The sequence below is a fragment of the Typopeltis vanoorti genome, chromosome 3, assembly GCF_054136105.1.
Source record: "Typopeltis vanoorti isolate ZY-2024b chromosome 3, IOZ_Tvanoo_1.0, whole genome shotgun sequence".
NCBI classification, from domain to species: domain Eukaryota; kingdom Metazoa; phylum Arthropoda; class Arachnida; order Uropygi; family Thelyphonidae; genus Typopeltis; species Typopeltis vanoorti.
In genome coordinates, this window is record NC_143551.1 from 3,389,455 (window position 1) to 3,415,552 (window position 26,098).

Here is a 26,098-nt window from a genome sequence, read left to right on the forward strand (position 1 = left end):
AGTTCTTAATAGCTTGAAGGGCTGCTAAGGAATCTGTGAAGAATATAAATTCCTTTGGGTTTTGTTTATTCAAATGTTGCAGTGCTGTGTTAATGGCTATTAATTCTGCATGGCATGAGTTGCATCCTACACTGTTAGTTGTTTTTAGTTCTGTATTTTAAGAGCCATAGATGAGTATACCACTCCCAGAATTGCCATTTTGATTTTTGGAGCCATCTGTGTAGATCTTTATTGAGTCAGTCCATATTCCATTATTTTTGAAAGAGCTAATGATCTCAAGATTTCAGAGTTTTCTAGGCTTTTTTCTCATGTTTCCGTATTTCAAAATTGATAACTATGTTTTTCCTGTCTTGATTTGGGGGAAATGCTGGGTATTTGGCTATTTTGTTTGGACAATCCAAGGGAATTTTATTTTCCATGATTTCATGCATTGTTGATTTTTTCTTTATTCTGTTTGTTAGTTGTCAATTTTTAAAAAGGTCACTTGTTCTATGATGTGCAAAGTTGGTTCTTTTTTTCTACAAATTTAGTAAGATTTTCTTGCTACCTAATTTTTAAGGGAATAAGGTTGGATTCGAATTCTGCTATTTTTCCAGGAGTTGTATTCCTTAGTCCACATATGATTCTAGCTGCATTTTTCTGAATTTTTATAAGCTTGTCTAAACTGGTTTGTGATGTTTGCATCCAGATAGGTGAAGCATATTCCATTATGGGTCAGATAATAGAGGTGTATGTGACTTTTAAGGTTTTAGCATTGGCTCCCCACTCTTTACCTGAGACACTTTTCATAATATTTAGTCTTCTTTTTGCTCTGACTGCAACATTGTTGATATGTTTATTGAAGCTTAGTGATGGCTCCAGAGTAACTCTAAAGTATTTGGGGTATTCATTAAATGTAATTAATTGACTGTTTAGCTTAATCTTCGGTCTCCACCTTCTAAGGTGGTTGTTAATGGTGAATACACAAATTTCTGATTTAGTAGGATTAATTTTGTTTTTTTGGTTTTCACAGTGTGTAGATAAACTTTCAATGGCTTTGTTTAAGTGACATTCTGCTGTTTTTAGGTTGTTGTGAGCTGAGAATAGGACCAAATCATCAGCAAACATAGCTTTCTTTGTTTATATTTTTTTCTAAGTCATTTAAGTAGATGGAAAAAAAGGAGTGGGCTCAAAATGCTGCCTTGAGGGAGTCCCTATCTTATTTTCACTTTCTTGGAAAAGGTATTATTTATTCTAACTCGAATTGTTCTATTTCTTAGAAAGTCATAAATCCAGTTTAGAATTTTCCCTTCTATTCCAATATCACAAAGTTTGGAAAAGAGTTTCTGCTGCCACACCTTGTCAAAGGCATTGCTAAAATCTATAAATGCAATGGTGGATTTGGTAGGTTTGGTCTGGAAGTTATCTTGAATTGTCTGGGTGAAGTAGAAAAGTTGATCAGTTGTTGAGTGATTTCTTCTACAGGCAGCCTGAAAATGTGGTAGTATACTATTTTTGCTTAGATAGTAATTAGAGGACCCTGACATGTAGAAATAGAGAAGGCCTTGATCAGACCTCATATTGATTATTGTGCACAGATTTGGTCATCGGGCTTTTGTGGTGACAGGGTATGTTGAAAAGGGGTCCAGAGAAGATTCACAAAGGTGTTAAAAGGGGGATATTAATAAATAAAGAGGTGACATCAAAGCTCATGATATATCATTATTTAAAACTAATGGACTAAAGAATTGAAATAAGTGGAATGTTTTATACCAGATAAAGTATAGCCAGTACTCCATCTCAACAGCCAGCACCCCAAGAATTCACTTCATTATACAATAGAAAAAGAAAATAACAATACCTGCCTTTTCTAGATATTTTAATCACACGCCTTCTAAATAGCACCCTTTCTTTCTGTCTCCAGAAAATCCACGCACACAGGCAGATACATACAACTTTCCCATCATCCTCCCCTCTTTAACAATATGGTATTATTTAAAACCCTTGACAACAGAACCTCCAATCTCTGTTAAAACCAGGCTTCTCTCACTACTGAACTCTCCTGTATTTACCATACCTTCCTGTCCAGTGGCTACAATAGCTATTCCTACTATCTTCTCACAACATATAGATTATTAAGCTATTATTATTTCCTATATCTGGGGCACCTCAAGAAAGATAGCCAGAACTTTAAAGAAATATAATCTCTGCACCACTTTCAAACCTCATTTGAAGCTAGATACCCTTATTCACTGTCTAAGGCTCCACTTCCTCCATTTCTGTTCCTAGTGTTTGCAAGGTTTCTTTTTCTTGCAACTTATCATATTATGGCAAGACTGGGAGCACTGCCAGCATCCACCTTGAGCACAAGAAATATATCTGTCACTTCAACTATGGTCAGTCAGATTTAACTGACCATGCCTTGGATGCATTGCACAGAATCAAATGGGAAAAAAAACTACTATGCTTCACTGCAGCAAATACAAACACAAAAGATGTTTTTTTTTAGGAAAGAGGCTATAGATTTAAAACACCAAATCACATAAGGGTCAACACCAGATAACGGGGAGGAGACCTCCACACAGCCTTAAAAGAATGCAGAGAACATACTGGGGCTTCTGACCTAATGTTCAGTCCTCACCTTCATATGGTGTATCCAATTAGTATGTCTCCTCTGGGTATTGAAAGAATGAGGATGAGCCAGAAATTTGGGACTTAGCCAATGAAATTGTACTCTACTCATTATAGCATAAGCCATACTGGCTTAAACCAGAAATAAAATAATAGTACAGCTTAAAGTGATTTCATGCCAGCTGGGACATCACCCATTTAAACAAGCCCCTACTGTTTTTGTAAGGGAACCATGGTAAAAGTGAAAAGTCAGCTACTGGAAGAAACACATCATCAGCATATGGAGCATCAATAGAAAGAAAAATTAAACTTGCAAACAAAACTTGAACACAGTAACCAAATTTCTATTACTGATACAAATAAAACAGGTGAGATCCTACTAATTAATAAATGTGGGATGTTATAATTGAGCAGTAATGATCAAATAAAGGTAGAGATAGCAATAAATAAAATTCAAGATAAGCCTCATAATTGGAAAGCCATTTCAAGTAGAGCTATGTGGGTAAAATTCAAAATGAGAAATGGAGAATGAAACTTATTTGTGCCTTGAGGTCTGACAAAAAATTCTCTTAAGAAAGAAGTGAAGGAATTTTTCACATCATTACAGAAAGCAGCTGACATAAAGAAAACGGTAATGTTGGTCCATGTTAGAGATCTAAACAGCAGAATAGGAAATGCATATCATCAAGTATATAGAAATGTTTTGAGAAAGTTTAGAGAAAAGGGTAAGGCTGACATCATTACTAACACCATGTTCTAGCATAAAGATATGCACAAATTCACTTGCAGAGAAGGCATGAAATAAGAAGTATCATTGACTGTGTTGTTATTGCAACACAGTCTATAGTATCTTAACGATGATTTAGGATATAAGAGTATATACAAAGCATTTCAAATTAGGAGCAGTAATCACTGTGGCATTTGCACACCTCAGTGCTTTACTGCATAAAGGAAGACTTTTGTTTCGAATCTAGTCAACGACTAGAGGAAATTTTTCTAAGCCTTTTTTCAACCAATTCCTGAGTTAGCCGATCTCTGGCATGGGCAAACAGGTTTTTTCTCATGGAAACTTGGGTTTTTCATCCCGTAAACTCAAGAAAATCGACCATAGAACCCACACCATTTTCAGACATTAAATATATATTGTGTTAGAGTTAGGGACCGTGAGATGGTAGCACTTGTTGAACTGTCTCTCTTCACTGAGTGCCACTTAATTAGTGATAGCCTTGGGGCCAGCTGTCTCTGATCGGGTACCAGTGGAGATGAACTGCCCACTCAGGCTCCAAAAGTTAGATAGGGCTAAAACAGCCTCACCTACTCCTTATACAGAAATAAAAGGTGTTAGGTGATTTATTATTATTTTTTTTTTTTTGGTATTACATTGAAAAGAAAAATATACAAGAAAGTTTTAAAAAGAATTAAAGTTGAGTAGCTGTCAGGGATGAACTGTGGACTCAAATACACAAACATTATTCAAGAAAATATTAAACAGTGTGAAAATGAGAACCAAATCTTGGATTCTCAATTGCAAACTGAAGAAAACATTCATTGATTCAGCTAGGGAGGCATGTGATGAAGCTGACTGCAAGGTTAGAAAAATAAGAACACTGGTGGACACAAGAAGTTAAAGAAGCAGTTTGAAGAAAAGAAAAAAATACACTGAAAGTGCCTAGCAAATAGGTCACCTTAGTAAGTAATGTTCTACCTCGTATCTCCAATAAGAGGTTGAGTTAAAAGACTAATATAAAATTGTAATTAATACTGAAGAATAATTTTAAAAGACTTACCTGGTTGTATATTTTCTCAAGGTGAGGATGACAAAATATTTGGAGTCAAACTTGATTGAGTCAAGAACATGCAGTAAGAGAATGGTGTTGATAATGATGCATAAATAAGACCAATAAGCAAGAAAAATTATGAACTATAAAATGATGAACAAGAAAAATTTATGGACTATAAATTTTGAAAACTCAAAAAATTCTTCAATATAATTTAATTTGTCACTAATTTTTGCTCCTTTTTAGAAGCAAAAACTAACAAAATATATATAGCACCAGCAGTGTGACAGTAGTGCTGGCTTTTTTGTGAGAATCATGGAGCATGTGTTTATAGAGATTGAACAAGAGAAATGAGAGTATGGATCTGCAGAAAGTGTGATATTTCGATGGACTGTGGAGTCCTAAATGAAAGGCGAGAATGAAGAGTGAATATTAAATGAAAAGTAGAAAGTAGCAAGGAACATTAGACACTGAATGATATTAACCAGAAAGTTGAGGTTGAGAGTATGAGTGAATGAATGAGGAGTTTATTTACATGGAAGGGACTTAAAAGTGCAAAAGATCATGATTTCATGATCATAAGAGAGTATGACTGAAGTTGCAAAAATAAGTGAGATTACAGGAAGGGAAGAAAGCATAACTAACAGAAACAACATGCAAGAACAGAAGAGAAGCAGGACTAATGTAGCAAAAATGAGTGTGACTACTGACATGAAAGTGTTATTGCTGGAATGCAGGGGTTGAAGAATGAGATGATTAAGATGATAAATAAGAAGAGGAATATGCACAATGAGATTAGCTGTTTGGTGAATACGAACAGAAAAGGATGTGAAAGAATAAAATGAAAGATAATGGAGAAAAGAGAGATAGTAAATGATTCTAGTAGTGCTATATGGATTCTATTCTATTATTAAAGGTGTGATGGATGAGAGAGAGTGCAAAAGGTTTGTCTTCCAGGAGGGAGGATGATTGATGCTTTCGATATGAGAAGTAAACATACAAGTGAGTTAGTGGTGATACTGAATAATTTGGTTGGGCATAGGGAGAATATGAGAATGGATATCAGAAGATTATTGAAAAGAGAGGATGCAAAAATATGGTATGGAAGGGTAGTTGGTGCATTGCATAGGTATGACAGTAATGGATTGAGACAGAAATTTAGTAAACTACATGTTAATGAGGTAATAGGACTTGGTAGTGTATCACCGAGTCTTGAAGGATTACCTCGCCATTAAGGAGTTAATGGCAATTTTGACACACCTGTTTAACATGAATGCTGCAACAGGGGAAGCTTGGATAGGTGATTGGCTGTCAGGTTGGTATCAGGGTTGTACATATAGGAGTGGTATCTCAAAAGGGGAAGGTCACTAGCACTATGCCACAGTGGTTTGTTTTGGGACCATTATTGTTTTGTGTCAACAATATTAGGATCTGTTTAACTGGAGAGATATAGATGATGCAAATTTGGGAAAAACTATAAATTATATAAGAAATATGTCCTTACAGGAGGATCTAAATAGACTGTGTGGATTGGCAAGTGAGTGAAGCTGTCTGTACATTGTTGCAAAGTATAAGATCTTGAAATTTGGTGGGCTAGGATGCAGAGTGTACAGTTGATGGGGAAATTATGAAGAAGGTGACAGATAATAGATCTAGGAGTGGTTGTGTGCAGAGACTTGAAATTTAGGATTACATTGCTAAAATTGAGAACATCACAATGGATTATGGCAGAGATAAGTAAGATCTTGACAAGCAAAGAGGTTATGGTTCCCTTGTATAAGACCTTGATTAGGCTGCATATGAAGTACTGTGCAAGATATTGTCACCTGGTTTTCAGTAAGATGAAGATATCTTAGAGAGGGTCCAGAGAAGATTCACTAAGTCGGTGTTGGAGCTCAGGAATCTTGGATATAAAGATGGAGTGAGGGAATAGTGATTTGGAGAGACTTCAAGTTTAGGGATCGCATTGCTAAATTGTAGAACAGGGATGTTCGACCCGTTGATCGCAGAGCAATTTTTGGTCGATCTCTTGTGTATTCCTCCTTACTTACAAATTTAATTAAAACTGAAAGCATAATATTTTATTTATCATTATTTTTAATTCGCTTTAAGTGTATTGCTATTGTTTATTTATTTTTTGTTAAAATTGTCAAATCAGTAATTTTCTTATGTCTGGATAAATGAATTAATTTGGATCAGTGGAAGTCAAATAGTGAGCTGAGTGAATACGATTATAAGCAAAGTGTAAAAACTCGATTGTAGTTTAAATATTAAATATTCCAAAAGCACATTACATCGATGTTTTAATTACATTAAGTCCCATGTGAATATTGTAAAAAAATTAACTTTGTTTGTCTCAGTATAGTTTGTATTAGATGTTTTTGTAAATAACTCTTTTGAAGCTAACTGTATATACTGCTTTAATAAGAATATGTTAGAGTGTTAAAAACAAAGTCGAAGCTGTACATGGTGGCATTAGAAAGATTGTTATTGAAACTTGTACGTATGAGAAAGGCTTGCAGGCTCTAAGTGTAAACATCTCTGAAGTCAGTCAGAAAGAGTTCAAACAACTTTCCGATGGCCGGCAACTTACAATCAAAAGAAAGCAGAGGAGAACAAAAGGCATGCCAAACTTGAAACTTAAGATGAAAGACTCATATAGATTCTTTTGGGGTTGCCAAACTTCGTGTGAGGTCTCAGAGGAGGCCTAATAAAAAGGGAGACCGAAGCAAGCCGAAGGGATCCCGGTTCCAGAATTGCTGTCAGAGAGGAGACTGCCCGGTCTAGAGTCGCCGTCAGAGAGACTGCCCGGATCCACGTTGCTTGAGAGAGGACTTTCCCGCTTCCAAAAAGGAGCTTCTCGGTTCGAGACATCGCTAGAGAGAGAGAGAGACTACTTCTAGGCCGCAGACAAGGTTTCAAATTGCCGAAAGGAAGAGTTCCAATTGCCAGAGAAAAGTTTCCAGGCCAGATTAATATCAGACATTCACCAGTGTGTTGCTTTTTCATTACAATTTAATGAATCAAACGACTTCACTGATATTGCTCAGTTAATGGTATTTATTCGCATGGTATTTCAAGATTATTCAAGTAAAGAACTTTTGAAAATTATACCATTATTGGGAAGGACTAGGGGAGAAGACATTTTTTCGGCATTTAATGAATTTCTGAAATAACACAAACTTCCGCTTTTTAAACTTGTGTCTATTACTACTGATGATGCTCCTGCAGTGATAGGTAATAAATCAGACTTCATTTCATTATGTAAAAACGATCACAAATATCCAGATTTTTTAATGTTCCACTGTATTATTCACCAACAAGTACTATGTGGTAAAAGATTAAACACAAAAGATGTTTTGTATATTACATTTAAAATTGTAAATTCTGTTTGAGGAAAAGCCCTGCAACGGTGGTTATTTAAATTACAGGCAGATGATGATAGGGAACTTCTGTTATACAATAATGTTCGCTGGCTCAGCAGAAGTCAATTTTTAGAAAGATTTCTTGTATTAATTAACGATATAAAAAATTTTCTTGATGAAAAAGGAGATATTTATCCACAATTGAGTGATAAAAGATGGTTCTTACACTTGTCATTTTTAGCAGATTTCTGTATGAAATTAAGTAACTTAAATTTAGAGTTACAAGGTAGAGATAAAAATTTAATCGACATGTTAAGTTCAATAAAAACTTTCCAACAATACTTACTTTTATTAAAGAAAAATATAAATGACTGCGAATGTAGACATCTCCTGTATTCATTAAAATTTTTTGAACAACATCAAGTAATGCTTCGCTATGATTTAAAAGAATTTATTCGTGAAATAGAATTAGTTGAGGAAGAAATAAATTCAAGATTTAAAGATTTTAATAAAACTGAAATGATTTTATCTTTTATCAATAATCCATTTCAAGAAAACTTGAACATCACAGAAATTTCAAATAAAATTAGTGGACTGTTTGATATAAACCAAGCTGAAGTAGAACTTGAGATAATAAACATTCAGAATAGTTTACATTTAAAATCAATAAACATTCAAGTCATTTGGAAGTATGCATATGAAAAATTCCCAATATTAACTGATATTGCGCAAAAAATTCTGTTGTGTTTAGGATTGAGACATACTTGTCAGAATCCGCTTTCTCAAATATGACCGTCATAAAAAATCGATTAAGAAACCAAATTACAAATGATCATTTGGATGATTGTCTGCAATTGGCCACTTCTTCATATCAACTTGACTATGAAAATATTACGAGGTCCAAACATTGCCAAATTTCACATTAACTTTTTTTTTTTTTAATCAACCAGCATTTCCTGTAACTTGGAGTTTGTAATTAATCTGTTGTTTTTTCTAACTTCGGTTTTCCAAAATAGAGAAATAAATATTTTATTCCAATATATTTGGTTTTATTTTTGTTGTATTAAAATAAATAAAAGTGATAAATAAATTTTTAAATACACATAAAGTTTTTAGTTGTTTATTTGTGTGTAATCAGATATCAGGTTGGGGAAACGTGATCTATATAAGAGAGTAGATCGCCGAATAACTTATATATAAGAGAGTAGATCACTGAATAACTTTTTATAGAAAAGTAGCTCGCATAGTAAAAAAGGTTGAACACCACTGTTCTAGAACATCACAGTAGATTATGGCTAAAATGAGGAATTCCTTGAATTTAGATGCAAAGTGGTTATGGTCCCCTTCTTAAGATTCCCAATCAGACTGCATATGGGGTACTGTTCACAGATCTGGTTGCCTTTTGAATAGAAGAAAGAAGGGGGATATGATTACAAGGGGAAGGGTCTGGAAAGTTATCATAAACACCTAGAACAAAAATTTATTAATTTTATGTCTTCTTATATATCCTAAAAGAAAAAGAACAAATTATTAGAATTTGATGAAAAGGGTTTTAAGATATGTTCCTTCATGTGGTTATATCAGTTGCTTTAATATCTTTTTTTTGTTCTAGGTGTTTTTATTAGAACTTTCCAGGTCCCCTCATATCCCTTCTCCTTCCTTTATCGCTGAAGTATTTGAAACAGTTAATTTCTTCTAAAATTTTATTTTCAATCATGATTTTACTTTGGACTGGAGATAGTCCTTTAAAACGTAATTTATACAAACAAAGTGATTTTTACTTTGTTTGTTGATATTTGCATTTCAGATTTTTTAGCGGTTCTGTTTAAGGAAAATATTGATCTCTGGAGTTCATCTGTACTTTCTTATGATTATTTGGTCATTTGCAAACATCTGCCTCTCATGTTAAAAACTTCAAATCTTGTTTATCAGACAAAGATGCTGATTTTATGATGATATTCATAGTTGCTTCACAGGATAAATAACACCAAGATATGAAAAAATAAATTATTATATTTTGCTTACTAATGTTTCACTATTTTACTGATATTTTGCAGCAAAATATTAGTAAGTTCACTCATTTATTTTTTCATCTCTTGGGTGTTCATACTGTGAAGTACTAATATGAATAATCAACAACACCTAAGCCTTTTTATGATAATATAGCCTTCCTGTTCATTTAACTTCCTCCCCCCCTAAAAAAAAAACTTTGGAATTTATTCACTCTTCCCCCCACCGCCTTACCTTATTCACCTTCACCATACACTCTCATTATTTTACTTGGCATGAAAATACCTACAAACAGATTGAAGACACAGCTATGGATGAGCCCTCCCCTTCCTACCAATTTTTTTCATACAACACTGAAAAAAATTGTTCTACACTCTACTCTACTCAAATCTACAATATGGTTATGAAACAATGAAATAATAACCTGTTCTTCCCTTCCTTGACAGTACATTCACCTATCTATCCAACACATCCTCTTCTATAAAACTCTAAAGCAACCCTGTCGGTATGAATCCTATTGCATATCCATTGGTACATCTGTCATTTCTCCCATCATGACCCCTCTCAACAGTATGGCACTATTAAAACTTTAGCAAATGGAGTTAGAATCATGTATTCAGTCCATTCTAGCTTTGCCACTGAAATCAGTTGCATCTGTGATGACACTTTTATTTTAGTCACTGACTTCCCCTTACAAAATTAATAACTTTGCACTCTTCTCTCAACCCTTACCCACTCCAGAACACTTCCTTTAGCCTTGTCAAAAGATTAGTTACCCTTATCCAGTCATCAAAAGATTCTCTCCATCATTACCTACATCATCCTGGTATATACAATTTATTGACATATCCCCCTTGGTCAAGATTTCATCATCAGTCAGGTGGAAGGTGATTTATTCTTCTGATTCTGGGTATATAATCTAATACACCTTTCCTTAAATATCCTATGACCATTTCCCCATCCATTACAAACATCATTTTGAATGAAAGACTAATAGAAATTAGACTCAAGACATTAAGAGGCCACATAACAATAATTGGTGCATATGCACCAGAAGAGGAAAAAGAAGAAGACAGTAATATATTTTATAAAGAATTACAGAATGCCATAGATAAAACAAACAAAACTGACTATTTACTGCTAGCAGGAGATTTAAATGCCAGAATAGGAAACAAAAAATACAAAGCAAACATAGGTAAATTTGGCGAAGATACATGTAATCAAAATGGTCGCAGATTGCGCGATTTTGTCGTTTATAATAATATGAGAATAATGAATTCAATGTTTAAACACAAGGAAATACATAAATATACTTGGTCAGCCAGAGGATACAAATCAGTAATCGACTACGTTATCACAAATTTTAAATTAGCGGAGTTAATTTTAGACGTAAGAGCATATCGAGGCTTTGAATTAAACTCTGATCATTATATGGTAACAGCAAAATTTCGTTTTAAACCAAAGTGGCTAAAAACACATAGAATTGAAAATTCTTACCAGCCAAGCTACAAAATTTCTTCATTACAGGATCCTCAAGTTAGACTACAATATCAAAAATGCACAAACTTAAAAACAGAAACCACACATGAATCAAGGGACATAGAAGATGAATGGGAAAATTTGAAACAAATTCTCACAAAAGCAGCAACAGAAACCTTAGGAATAAAGCACAAATGGATTAGAAAAAGAGGACTACGAGACTGGAACAAAGAAATAGAAAATATAATAAAAACCAAAAAGGACAGTTACCAGAAATGGTTAAATTCCAAAACAATAGAAGCAGAAATAGAGTATAAAAGAAATAGTGCAATTGCAAAACGAGAAGTAAGGAAAAAACATAGAGAAAGATGGAACAATTTCGTAACAGAACTAGAAAAGGATTTATTTAAGCCACAACCCAAAACCTATAAAGTAATAAAATACATGAATAAAGAAATAAAAGAAAAGATAAAAATCCAAACAATAGATTTAGAAAAATGGGTGACCTATTTCCAAAATCTCTGGACAGATGAGAACAATGAATTAAAATTTTATAAGACAAAGAATGACCTAATAGAAAATATCACAATGTTAGAACTGAAAAATATAATAAAGAAGATGAAAAATAGGAAAACGCCAGGAGAAGACAATATAAATATAGAACTCTACAAAAATGCAGGTGAAAAATTTAATGAAAGACTTTTGAAATTTTTTAATATGGTTTGGATGTCCGGAAAAACCCCTAACTCTTGGAAAAAAGCACTGGTCATCCCAATCTATAAAAAAAGGAAATAAAGACAATTGCAATAATTATCGGGGAATTAGCCTGCTGAATACAGGATATAAAATATATGCAGGAATATTAAAAGAGAAACTAAGCAGCATTGTAGAAAACAAATTACTAGAAGAACAAAATGGCTTCCGAAAAGGCCAATCCTGCATAGATCCAATTTTTCCTTTAAAATTATTAATAGAAAAGAGAAGAGAATTTGAAAAAGAAACACGTGGCGTTTATTGATTATGAAAAAGCTTTTGACAAAATTAGTCGACAAAAATTGTTTAAAATATTAACCAATTTAAACATACCAAACCAACTTTTACAATCTATTCAAGAAATATATACAGGAAATAAAATAGCAGTTAAATTAGAACACACCTCAGAATGGAAAGATATATCAAGAGGAGTACGACAAGGATGTACCCTCTCACCTCTGCTTTTCAATATATATATAAATGAAATATTAACAATCTGGAAACAGCATAACCCATTTGGTATACAAATGACCCCGCAAATGAAGATAGATACACTACTATTTGCAGATGATCAAATAGTATTAGCTACATCAGAAGATGACTTACAAAGATCATTAAAATCATTAAATGATATCTCAAAGCAATATAATATGACAATATCCAAAGAAAAAACAAAAATAATGGCATTCAAAGGAGAAAACCCAATAAGAAGTAAAATAGTGATAGATAATAAAATACTAGAACAAGTAAACACTTTCAGATATTTGGGATGTGATCTATCATACGAAGAAGAAAAAGACATAGACACTAAAATATCAAACTTTGTCAAAGTAAATGGCATAATAAACAGTATATTTAAGCCATCCCTGGTACAAAAACACACTAGAATCAGACTATATAATGTCTTGTCAAAACCAATTCTACTATACGGAAGTGAAACATGGACCATGAAAAGGAAAGATGAAAAATGAATTCAAACAGCAGAAATGAAGTTCCTCAGAAAAACAGCTGGATATACCAAGTGGGACCAAAAAACAAATGAAGAAATCTTACAATTCCTAAAAATCAAACCAATTAATTACTACATAAGACAGTATAAACAAAAATGGCTAGAACATTTAAATCGAATGGACAACAGCAGACTACCAAAAATATTATACAGATACAAAATAAGTGGAAAAAGAAGAATCGGAAGACCAAGAAAGAGATGGCATTAGACCGGAACAGGCCACATGGCCTATATTCCATGTTAGGAAGAAGAAGAAGAAGATCACAAACATTCTTCCCTTATATGTTTCTTATGCCATAGGAATGCTCCAAGCTTCTCCTTGGTTTTGCATAATCACCAGCTTTGTAGTATTTCCATATATATCACTTGGTTAGACTATAATAAATTTAGTTTAATCCTTTATCCAAGTGTGAGCAAATAAAGTTTGCACCTGAAAATATCTTCAGGACTGGGGTATGGTAGTACAACACCTAGCAATTCGTAGCAAAGGTGGACCAAGCTAACATCACTCCTATCTCGGTATCTCCCATAATGCAAAACACATCTCCTTGCAGATATGTATAGTGTTATGCATTAAGGGAAGGGCCACTACCCAGACTAGTTTCGACCTTTATTGAGGTCTCTTCAGTGAGCCAGCCCAGAAGTTGAAATACCAGGCAGAAGCAATGCCCGAGGTCATCTTTACCTATAGGAGTTGCCAAAACTATAGCTTTGGTTCATGCTATAGCTTGGTCGACCTTGCTATGAGTTTCCCTGGTGTTGTACTACCTTACCCCAGTCCTGAAGATATTTTCAGGTGCAAACTTTGTTTGCTCACACTTGGATAAAGGATTAAACTAAATTTATTATAATCTAACCAAGTGAAAAATAAACTTTCAACATCTTTCTCTAAATCCAGAATAATTTAATAAAAAGGTGGCACGCATTTTGGCAACTCCTATAGGTAAAGATGACCTCGCCATTGCTTCTGTCTGGTATCTCCACTTCTGGGCCCGGCTCCTACTGAAGAGACCTCATGGCTGACTGTATACCTAGAGTCCAAATAATAAATCAAGTAGGGATTAAATGGATGAATAACACCACCAAGCTTGAGCTGCAAAAAAAAGAAACAAGTGTGGAGGGTATTTAAGGAGAAAGGTGACCTTCAGGCACATGAACAGTATAAAGCCCAGGCCAGAAGGGTAACAAGTGTGGTAAGAAAGCAAAAGCGGATTATGAAAGAACATTAGCCATGCAGGCTAAAGGGAATCCCAAACTGTTTTTTCGATATGTTGCAAGTAAAAGAAAAAATGTATATGGCAGAATGATTTTAAGGAATGCCAATGGAAGGGAAGTAACCGAATCAGTTGATATAGTAGAATTACCGAGTGAGCACTTTGCAAGAGTATATCATCCTGGTGGTGACATTGCAGAAATGGAAGAACCAACAGCTTATACGGGAATTGTGTTGAATGAAGTGGAGGTGAATAGTCTATTACAAAACCTCAATGGCAATACAACTGTGGGATTGGATAGTATACCAGCTCGTGTCGTACGGGAAGCGGCTAAAGAATTGTCAGTGCCCTTGACCATTTTGTTTAATTTGAGTCTCGGGTGTCTGGGTTAGTCCCAAGGGGGGTTGAAAGAGGGGGAAATAGTTCCACTGCATAAAGGAGGTTCCAAGACTGCTGTTGAAAATTATCAGCATATCAGGAATTGTTGTCAAGGTCTTGGAGAAAATAGTCAAGAGAAAAATACAGGATTGGATAGATGAAAGTGGGATACAACATGGTTTTTTGAAGGGTAGATCATGCCTCAGTCACTTCCTCACGTTTTATAATACAGTGACCACTGAACTGGATAAGGGTAATGGGTTTACAGTGATTCTACTGGACCTTGCTAAGGCCTTTGACAGGATACCACATGGAATTCTAATCAGTAAACTGCAGCATATGGGGTTGGATATAGGGTTGGTGAGGTGGATAGGAGGGTAGTTGATGGAGAGATATCAGAGAGTGGTTTATTCAGGAGTAGAGTTTGAAAGACAGCCTGTGACTAGTGGTGTGCTGCAGGGTTCTGTTCTTGGACCACTACTTTTCAATTTGTTCATTAATGATATAGGAAAGGATCTGAGAGGAAGTGTTCACTTGTTTGCTGATGATGCAAAGTTGGGTAGAGCAATAGTGAGTGCACAGGATTTCAAAATTTTGCAAGATGATTTGGATAGTTTGGAGGACTGGGCTAAGGAAAATGGATGTCAATTTAATGTGGCAAAGTGTAAGGTTATGCATTTGGGGGTGAAAAGATTAGCAGCAGTATATCACATTGGTGGAACCGTACTCCAGGAGATTGATGAGGCTAGGGATTTGGGAGTATTGGTAGATAGGGAGTTGAAGTTTAGGGAAAATGGATGTCAATTTAATGTGGCAAAGTGTAAGATTATGCATTTTGGGGTGAAAAGATTAGCAGCAGTATATCACATTGGTGGAACCGTACTCCGGGAGATTGATGAGGCTAGGGATTTGGGAGTGTTGGTGGATAGGGAGTTGAAGTTTAGGGGGGAGACATTGCAAAAGTGGCTAAATCAGCTCATCAAATCACTCGGTTGCTGAAAAATACTTTAACAAGCAGAGACAAACAGGTTATTGTTCCTCTGTATCAAGCCTTGATAAGACCCCATCTAGACTACTGTGCCCAGATATTGGCACCAGGGTTTTTTCTCGATGGGACTAGGTGGAGAGGATCCAGAGACGAGTGATCAAGATAATAGCAGGACTATGGAATGAACCTTATGAGAACAGGTTGAAGATTTGTGGGCTGCAGAAATTGGTTGATAGGCGAAAAGGGGGTGATATGATTGAGACATTCAAATTACTGAAGGGGTTTCTATAAGATTAATTCAGAAGATATTTTTGAGAATAGGACTGGTAGTAGGAGGACTAGGGGCCATCCATGGAAGCTTGGTAAGAGTGTGGTTAGTAAGGGTGTTAGAGTTAGGTTTTTTACTTGGAGAGTGGTGAATGAGTGGAATAAGCTGCCAGAGTCTGTTGTGGGTGCCATGACTGTAAATGAGTTCAAGGTGAAGTATGATAGGTACTGTGTGAATGTCGAATAGTTGTTCTTGACATGATGTCGGATCTCCCTCGATGAGTCTAAGGAGCTGCCCGTAATAATAATAAAGGTCGAAACTAGTCTGGGTAGTGGCCCTTCCCTTAATGCATAACACTATCATATCCGCAAGGAGATGTGTTTTGCATTATAGATGTTGTAGATGAGGTAGTACTGGTGTTGTACTACCTTACCCTAGTCCTGAAGATATTTTCAGGTGCAAAGTTTGTTTGCTCACACTTGGATAAAGGATTAAACTAAATTTATTATACCATATATATCAGTTGAAAATTCCACATGCTTAGCTGCCCTCATGGGTCAAGACTGCATGATCACATTCTCTAGTCAGAGGGATTACCTGGGTTGTGAAAAATTGTCTGTAGTTATGAGAGAATTACTAATGCTACCAGATCCAATACTTTCAAACTTCAGTTCCTTTTGTTAAATCTTGAATGAAATTTCTGGAAGAATACTTGTATATAGGTATAAGTAAAATTGTTAATGAAAAAACGAAATAATCTTTTAATTGTAAATTCTCCGATGTATTGTACTGTTATGTGTCCTTGTAAAACCGACAAGGATTGAAATTTAGTGAAAAATATGTTAGCATGAGAAAGTTAGATCAACATATACAATGAGATAATCAGCTTATAAATATGACCCGAGGCAGTCATGTACTCAAAGACTACATTGCGCTCGGGAAGTCCCCGTGGAGAACTCTGTGAGGAGCGAACAGTACCGAGTGCAAGAGATTTAGGTGCCAGGTGAAAAAGGTGACGTAGTAGGGAGAACAGCTCAGGAAGGATATATAGAGCTTGGCGATGCCAACTCGAGGCTTTTTGCTTTTTCTCCCTTGGATTCCTATTCCAGTCGTTCCCGGAGGGGGGAGTACGTGAGTGCGGTCGAGAAGAATGATGTCCAGTGGCAGCTATGCGGCCAGATAGTGATCCAGTGCAAGCATTATCATCGGTACAGCAGAAAAGTCGGCGCAGACCGAAACAACATGCGGAACCATGTGGAACGATCCCGGCAGAGCAGCTTCGCCCACATCGGAGAAGGCGATTTGTGGTCGTATTCGCCAGTTTGTTCTGAAGACAGCAAACCATAGGAGAAGGTAACAAGTCGTGAATTTAATGAAAAGATTGAGAGAGAAGACCAGAGAGATCCAGTTACTCGGTAATGTAGGAACTTTTTAATTCCTTGTATACTAGAAAGAGTTAGAAACCAATAATAATATGCGGATATGCTCAGTGGTTGGACTTACATGAATTGAGACAGGACTTTAGAATCTAATCAACCTGTAAATTGTGTCATGTCTGAGAATGAGATATTATATAGTATAGAATTAATGTACTAATGGATGTCATAGCCTGGTATATCTTGAAATTATTATTACTATTACTATTATTACGGGCAACTCCAGGGAGTCATTAGACTCATCGAGGGAGGCCCCAAATCATATTCATCACAACTATTTGACATTCATACAGTATCTATCATACCTCGCCTTAAACTCATTCACTGTCACAGCATCCACCACAGACTCAGGGAGCGCATTCCACTCATTCACTACTCTAAAAGTAAAGAACCCAGCTCTAACACCTTTACTAACCACACTTTTGCCCAGTTTCCATGGATGTCCCCTAGTCCTCCCACAACCAGCCCTGTTCTCAAAAATATCTTCTGAATTAATTTTATAGAAACCCTTCAGTAATTTGAATGTCTCAATCATATCTCCCCTCCTCCGCCTATCAACCAATTTTTGCAACCCACAAATCCTCAACCTGTTCTCATACGGTTCATTCCACAGACCTGCTATCATCTTGGCCACTCGCCTCCAGATCCTCTCCACCTCCTCCCCATCAAGAAGAAACCTAGGTGACCAAATCTGAGCACAGTAGTCTAGATGGGGTCTTATCAAGGCTCGATAGAGAGGAACAATAACCTGTTTGTCTCTGCTTGTCAACTTATTCTTCAGCAACCAAGTGATTTGATGAGCTGATTTAGCCACTTTTGCAATGTCTCCCCCCTAAACTTCAACTCCCTATCCACCAACACTCCCAAATCTCGTGCCTCATCAATTTCCTGGAGCAGGGTTCCACCAATGCAGTAAACTGCCGCCAATCTTTTCACCCCAAAATGCATAACCTTACATTTTGCCACATTAAACTGACATCCATTCTCCTTAGCCCAGACCTCCAATCTATCCAAATCATCCTGCAAAATTTTGACGTCATCTGCATTCACTATTGCCCTACCCAACTTCGCATCATCTGCAAACAAATGAACTGTTCCTCTCAGATCATTTCCTATATCATTTATGAACAAATTAAACAGCAGTGGTCCAAGAACAGATCCTTGTGGCACGCCACTAGTCACAGGCCGTCTTGTGGACTCTACTCCCGAGTAAACCACTCTCTGATATCTCTCCGTCAACCACCCTCCTATCCATCTCACCAACCCTATGTCCATTCCCATATGCTGCAATTTACTGATTAGAATTCCATGTGGAATCCTGTCAAAGGCCTTGGCAAGGTCCAGTAGAATCACCGTAAACCCATTACCCTTATCCAGTTCACCCGTCACTGTGTTATAATACGTGAGCAAGTTACTGAGGCATGACCTACCCTTCACAAAACCATGCTGTCCCCGATACAGTATCCCATTTTCTTCTATCCAATCTTGTATTTTCCTCTTGACTATTTTCTCTAAGACCTTGACAATGATTTGAGGATTGTCAAATATTGTAGGAAGGAGTTAATAATTTAAATTAGTTGCAGATATTGTCTAATGTTGAGAAAGATTAAGAATATTAAGGTTATGTCTGTTTAACCCATTTAATTTGTAATAGAGATTTAGTTTAATTAAGTAACCTTTAATAATTGTGTATTGTATTAGTATGATGAATAATCCTTCTTTTTTACCTAACAAATTGCCTGATCTGAAATCGCAGTGCACCACTCATTAAAATAGAACCTGAGCGAATCAATAGTTGGGGATAGTTATGACTGCAGTAAGGGAATAAATTTAGACACAGAAGGTTTTGTAATTGAAATATTAATTTCTTGGTTGTCAATAAGTGTGTTATTCTGAGAATTAACTCCCTGGCAATGAAGCTTCTCTTGTCTAAGAATTTGGATGACACAGCTTCAACAAATAAATTTTTCCGAATTCTGATATGGAGTTAATTCCAGAATAGTAACAAAAAATTTTCAGTGCTCTAGCCCTGAAGCAGTTTCTTTGTCTACCGAGTTTTGCACATGCAAAAAATTATGGTAGTGGCCACAAAGTATTTAGAAGTTAATTGGAATTGATAGAGATAGTAAAGTAGAAACAAGCTCGAGTAAACATATTAAGTATAATCACTTAACAAGTACGATAAGTAAGGTTTGGCTATCTAACAATTTACAATAATTACGATACAAATACGATATAACAAAAAAAAAAAAAACTTTAACACCTTCCATCACATACTGTTTAGGTAATTATCTCTCAGTAGCTGCATAAATTACATAACCTCCCTCCACACACGCCTGTTTATTATCTTTTTATCTATATTAATGTATATCACCATAAGCATTCCTGTATGTGAGTAGTAATGAAGTTTGTCTTTTTATTAATTTTTGTTTATTACAGCAAGAAACTAGCTAATTTTAATGTTTAAGTTTTAAGAATCCCATAGCTTGTTAATATATCAGTACTGAAGCATTTTACAAGTTCAGTCTGAATGTAATAACAAATCATTTTCTATAGAAATCATTTCTCTCCTTTTATGTGGAACTGCTTCTGTCTTAATCAAAACAAAAACTTCTTTATATTTCAGAAGTAGAATTTCTGAATTGTAGCAGTGTGTCTTCCAGTCCTGGAGATGGACCCCATATTAACACTACAGATATTCACTTAAGCGATGCATCTAGTGGTGAAACTGAGGAGTTTGGTTGTGAAAATGGTACCATAAGGTAGGACAGAATGTAAATCTTTTTTTGTATATAAAAAAAGGTTTTGTTTGTTTGAGATGACTGTGACTATATGCTTCTATGATATCGTTATTTTAGTATGCAGCTTAGACTGCTGTTTTGAGCAGCTGAAGCATTCCAAGTATATCCATACATTCCAGTTATACTCAGTATTCATACATTCTGGTTGCACTGAAACAAATATACAAATAAATAGTTAATTATAATGATACATGGGGTCTTAAGTATAATGATATGTACATAGTTTCTTGGCTTTAATACTATAAAACTGCTTCCTTTAATTAGAATTTACAAGATGGAAAAGGAAGCAGTTTTATAGTATTAAAACACACCCCAAGAAAGTTATTATGAACACTTCATGATAGTATATTTCACACAAATTGCATACCAAAAATTGGTGAGGTATGCAGTTTAGTTCAAACACTCTTCAGTATTGAAAAGTGCCATGTATATTTGACAGCTGGTTGTCACTCTCTTGTAGTATATGCATTTCTTTCTTTCTGTTTAAGAAATTATGTAACCTTCAGTTGTTATAGGACTATAATGTTTACTTTGTAAACATTATAGTCCTATAACTTTGAGAATTCGTGTATTGTTATAGTTCTCACCTGATATAACTGAATCTATAATGTGAGATTTTTTTCATCACTGATTTTATTCACATTTTTTGTTTACCTGAATATATTTTTCACTTCGTTGTCGGTATCTTTGCCCACTGCTGAGTATACTGACTCAGCTTTGATCAAGTTTCATTCCAAGTTTTTTACCATTTTTGGAAAATTTCATTGAGGTATGTAAACTATTGTCCTTTAATTAAAACCTCATTTAATTTTATCTTTTTTTTTTTTAGCCTAGTTGTTACAAAAGGGACTGCTCCATTGTCAAACATATCTTACTTTTTTTTCCCTCCCCAATTTAAATAATTTTATGAGCATCATGATTTTTCAAATATTTTTCAATAATGATAGTTTATTTATTCAGACTACTAGTGATGTTACTTAGCCTATCTAAATCCACCCTGCATGGAAAAAGCAGCCTTTGGAACAAATTGTCATCCTCCCATGACACCACAGTGAATGACCACTGAGGAAACTGGTGATCAAGGGAAAATTCTCCATGTGCAAGCTCATTACTTGAGAAAGAAGTAATATTTATTTGTTAATAAATGCATGCATTTATAAGCATTCCATTTAGGCTTTTATTTTTGTAGACAGAAGATGTCTTAAGCTTGCTTGGCAACAATTGAGCTTTGCATTGTGTATCGAAAACCGATGCTTGCTCGTCTAGTCAAAGCTACCTTGGCTTGCTCGGTTGTTGGAGCTTCCAAGTCCTCGCTGCAGCACTGTGATTTCATGTGCACGCATAGCCATTTCTGCTCCTTTCATGTCGTCTTAAACACAGGCCATACGCAGTCAAAGTAGCTCAATCCAGTGAGCTTCAGCCAGCCTTTACAAGTGTGCGTGCCGCTTGGGAAAATAAAGTTACAATCAACTTTTTATGATGATGTTATTGACCAGTTCATAAAGAAGAACCATACGGTAAAATTCGTATTCATGTAGCTAAATTGAAAAAGATAGAATATCATTTGTAAAATAAATGTGGTATTTGTATAATTAAATGTACATAAATTTCTAAATATATAGTTTTAAATGGTCAGTAATTTATTATTCCGCTAATCAGACTTCAATCACACCTCTCACTCCCTGAATGATAACAAGAGCAAGTGTGAATTTCAAGACCAGCATCGCCCCTGCTGGTGACTTATCTCTTAAGGGCATTAGACAGAACATAAGATGGCAGTTTGGTAAAGAACCTACTGTGCTTCAACTGATCACTTTAGTTAGTATGCTGATATAAAATGGCAGTGAAAGGTAAATTGTTACATACATTGATGTGGACCACAAATAAAATAAATGATGTGGATTTTTCAGAAATGGAACCGTGTCGTTAATGTGGTATGTAGGCTGGAAAGATGTCACTGATATTTATGTAGAGAGACTGAATAAGAAAAAAGAGTGAGTATGGGTATGTTACAAGTCCAGTATTGTGATGGACCACAAGGCTTGTTTAAATATGAGTAGGGAATATGGCATCATAACTGAAATAGCAGTTGAAGAGTATATGAATGTTCAGAAAGTGTGTGGAAGTGATAGTGAGGAAAAGAGTTTTATTGACAATAAAGTAGGCAGTAATGACGTCGAAAAACAAAGTGCAATTAACAGTAAGGTGGCAAGCAGGGTTGATGGAAAACAAGCACGTGTGACTGGAAATAAAATAACGAGGGTGAATTATTATTATTACGTGACACCTTCAGGGAGTCCAAAGACTCATCGAGGGAGAGCACCTACACTACAACTAACCACAACTACACCAACACAATCTACCACCCACCACCACTAGTAATTTCACAGACAATCAAACATCCATATCCATAGTAGGTTATAAACCCACAGCTTTTTGGCTAGAGAGTGAATACGCTAACCACTCAGCCAACCTTGTTGGCTGTTTTTCGATGTCATTATTGTCCACTTTATCATCAATAAAACTCTTTTCCTCACTCTCACTTTCACACACTTTCTGAACATTCATACACTCTTCTTCAACTGTTGTTTCAGTTATGATGCCATATCCCTACTCATATTTAAACAAGTCTCATGGTCGATCACAATATTGGACTTGTAACATACACAATGGCCAACCAAAGCAGATGATAGAGAAAAAATGATACAAGATTTGAAAGCTGAGTTGGTGAAGATGAGGTGGATGATTGAAAAAGATGAAAACTTTTTCATACTAACATTGAATGATATGTTAGTATAAGAAAGGTACAAAAGACCAGCAAGTGGCATTGTATGGGGATTTGATTATTACAGGTGTGGTGAATGAGAAGATGCACAAGGATTGCTTTTCAGAAGGTAAAATGAATAGAGTGATTGAGGCATTGGATATAAGGAATAAGTGAGCAAAAGAATTGGTAGTAGTACTAGGGAGACAAATGACTTGACCGGGTACAAGGAGAATATGAGATTGGATATGAGGAGGTTGTTGAGAATGATAAAAGATAATAGTGCGATAGGAAAGGTACTCAGTGTGTTGCCTGGGTACAGTCCATTGACAGGGTGTAGCATAGAGGCAGCCTGCCTCATGGCACTGCTTAATAAGGGCGCTCGTTCAGTCATATTGCAGTAGAAAGAAGTTTTTCTAATCTTAAACTGATTAAAAATCATTTGCGAACAGCAATGACCCAAGGAAGATTAGTTGGTTTAGCAACTATATCAATGGAGGTGGACATAGCTTATAATTTAAATTTAGAAGAGCTTATAAACAGTTTTATTGTGTGATATCCCCATAGAGCAAACATTTAATTAATATTATTATGTAATTGTTTTGCATTAATGTTTCTCTTGTAATAAAAACAAAATAGCAATTGGAGATTTTCTCTATTTTTATCTTATAATCCATCAGGGGTGATATTTAATTGTTTGCCTCAGGGCACGACCTAATCTGGTGATGGCCCTGCCCAGGTATGACAATGATGAAATGAGGTCAAGAGCAAAGATTGTGAATGATATATTAGCAGAAATGTGTGAGGAGAAAGGAGTGCAGTTTGTTAATGTGTGGAATGAGTTAAGAACTGAACTGTATAAGAGTGATGCACTGCACATGAATGGTTTTGGTGTGAGTCATTTGGAGAGGCTTTTGCTGGAAGGGAGAGTAATAAGTGGAGAGAATGAATATGAACAAGTAAGAAAGGAGAAGGAAGGAGAGATTGAAGTGGTGCTTATGAATGAAGTGGGTAACACATGCATAGGGAATGAAAGAACAAGTGTGAAAGACGAACAGGGAAACTTGGTGACTCATGTGAACAGTGGAACACAGCTTGAGAAAGGTTGATGCTTCAAGAGGATGTGGATGTGTGTATGTAGACAAGAAGGAAAGGGGATGACTAGTGATGTAGGGAAAACAGTTCGATTTTCAGAAGTTTCTTGAATGGTAAGGAGAAAAAGAAATTGTTCGAGGAAGGTTTGAAGACGTCACATCTAATAAGTGGTATCAGTGACTTGTTTTAGATCCAATAATCAGCTGTTATCAGTGCCACACACAGTGGGTAGGAGGCGCCCTTGTGCAAAACGTTTTCAGCGTCCCTATAAAATAAATTTCCATGAAAAATTTTACTTTGTTAAAAGTACAAAACAGTTTATATGCATACATAAAAATAAATTTTATTTAACAATACTAGAACATGGTACTCACTAAAATTCATTAATAAGGAATTTTTAATAATAAAAATTTTCAAAAATATTTATTTCGTTAATATATAAATACAACAGAATATACATCGTCGAAATGAAGCCTATTGGCTCTTTATTTTAAATAATTTATGGGACAGGGTAGTGACCTCCCACCATAATGTATAACATCATACATCTCCTAGGAGATGGGTTTTACATTATGGAAAATACTTAGAATAGCGATCAGAACTTTCTCCACCTTTGCAACGAGTTGCCCTAGTTTGTACTACATACTTGAACTATGTGCTTTGACTTACACTGGTGGTTGGTCACCAATGCATTTATAGTTACTATATTCAGCATGAGGCTCTTTGATTCTGATCTTTGAGTTTTTTGTTCGGTTTTGAAACAATGTAGGATTTGATATCCCCTTAATTTAAATAAAAATTACTTTTATTTTAATATAAAAAGAAATATTATTACATAACACAAAGATAATTGAGAGCATGTGTAGTTCAGTGGATGTGGCGTTTGCACACCACAGCATTTGACTGCACAAAGAAAGACTTGCTTTCGAATCTAGTCGGCGACTAGAAGAAATTTTTCTAAGCCTTTTTTTCAACCGGATCCCAAGTTAGTCTATCTCTGGCATGGGTAAGCAGGTTTTTTCCACGGAAATTCTGGTTTTTCGTACCGAAAACTCAAGAAAATTGACTGTAGAACCCATATTATTTCAGACATTAAATATATTGTGTTAAGGTTAGGGATCATGAGATGGTGGCACATGTTGAGCCATCTCTCTTCATTGTGCACCGCTTAATTAGTGATAGCCTTGGGCCATCTATCTCTGATTGGGTGCCACTGGAGATTGAACTGCCCACTCAGTCTCCAAAAGTTAAATAGGGCTAAATCGCTTCGCCTGCTCCCTATATGGGAATAAAAAGGTGGTAGCTGTTTCTTTTTTGTTTGTTTTTTTAACAAAGATAATTTGGAGATATGCTTTTAACTATATAACTATTATTATTATTATTATTATTATTATTATTATTATTACGGGCAACTCCAGGGAGTCATTAGACTCATCGAGGGAGGCCCCAAATCATATTCATCACAACTATTTGACATTCATACAGTATCTATCATACCTCGCCTTAAACTCATTCACTGTCACAGCATCCACTACAGACTCAGGGAGCGCATTCCACTCATTCACTACTCTAAAAGTAAAGAACCCAGCTCTAACACCTTTACTAACCACACTTTTGCCCAGTTTCCATGGATGTCCCCTAGTCCTCCCACAACCAGCCCTGTTCTCAAAAATATCTTCTGAATTAATTTTATAGAAACCCTTCAGTAATTTGAATGTCTCAATCATATCTCCCCTCCTCCGCCTATCAAACAATTTTTGCAACCCACAAATCCTCAACCTGTTCTCATACGGTTCATTCCACAGACCTGCTATCATCTTGGTCACTCGCCTCCGGATCCTCTCCACCTCCTCCCCATCAAGAAGAAACCTAGGTGACCAAATCTGAGCACAGTAGTCTAGATGGGGTCTTATCAAGGCTCGATAGAGAGGAACAATAACCTGTTTGTCTCTGCTTGTCAACGTATTCTTCAGCAACCAAGTGATTTGATGAGCTGATTTAGCCACTTTTGCAATGTCTCCCCCCTAAACTTCAACTCCCTATCCACCAACACTCCCAAATCTCGTGCCTCATCAATTTCCTGGAGCAGGGTTCCACCAATGCAGTAAACTGCCGCCAATCTTTTCACCCCAAAATGCATAACCTTACAT

The 26,098-nt window shown here is 35.7% G+C and overlaps 1 protein-coding gene across 1 annotated transcript in view; it reads left to right on the plus strand.

Moving 5' to 3' along the window:
• LOC150107867 (uncharacterized) overlaps positions 1–26,098 on the plus strand; it is a 393,004-nt gene that overhangs the window by 300,628 nt on the left and 66,278 nt on the right. The window contains exon 11 of the mRNA XM_090415366.1: positions 19,915–20,050. Within this exon, the coding sequence (XP_090271492.1) occupies positions 19,915–20,050 (136 nt within the window). The remainder of the gene's footprint in view (positions 1–19,914; positions 20,051–26,098) is intronic.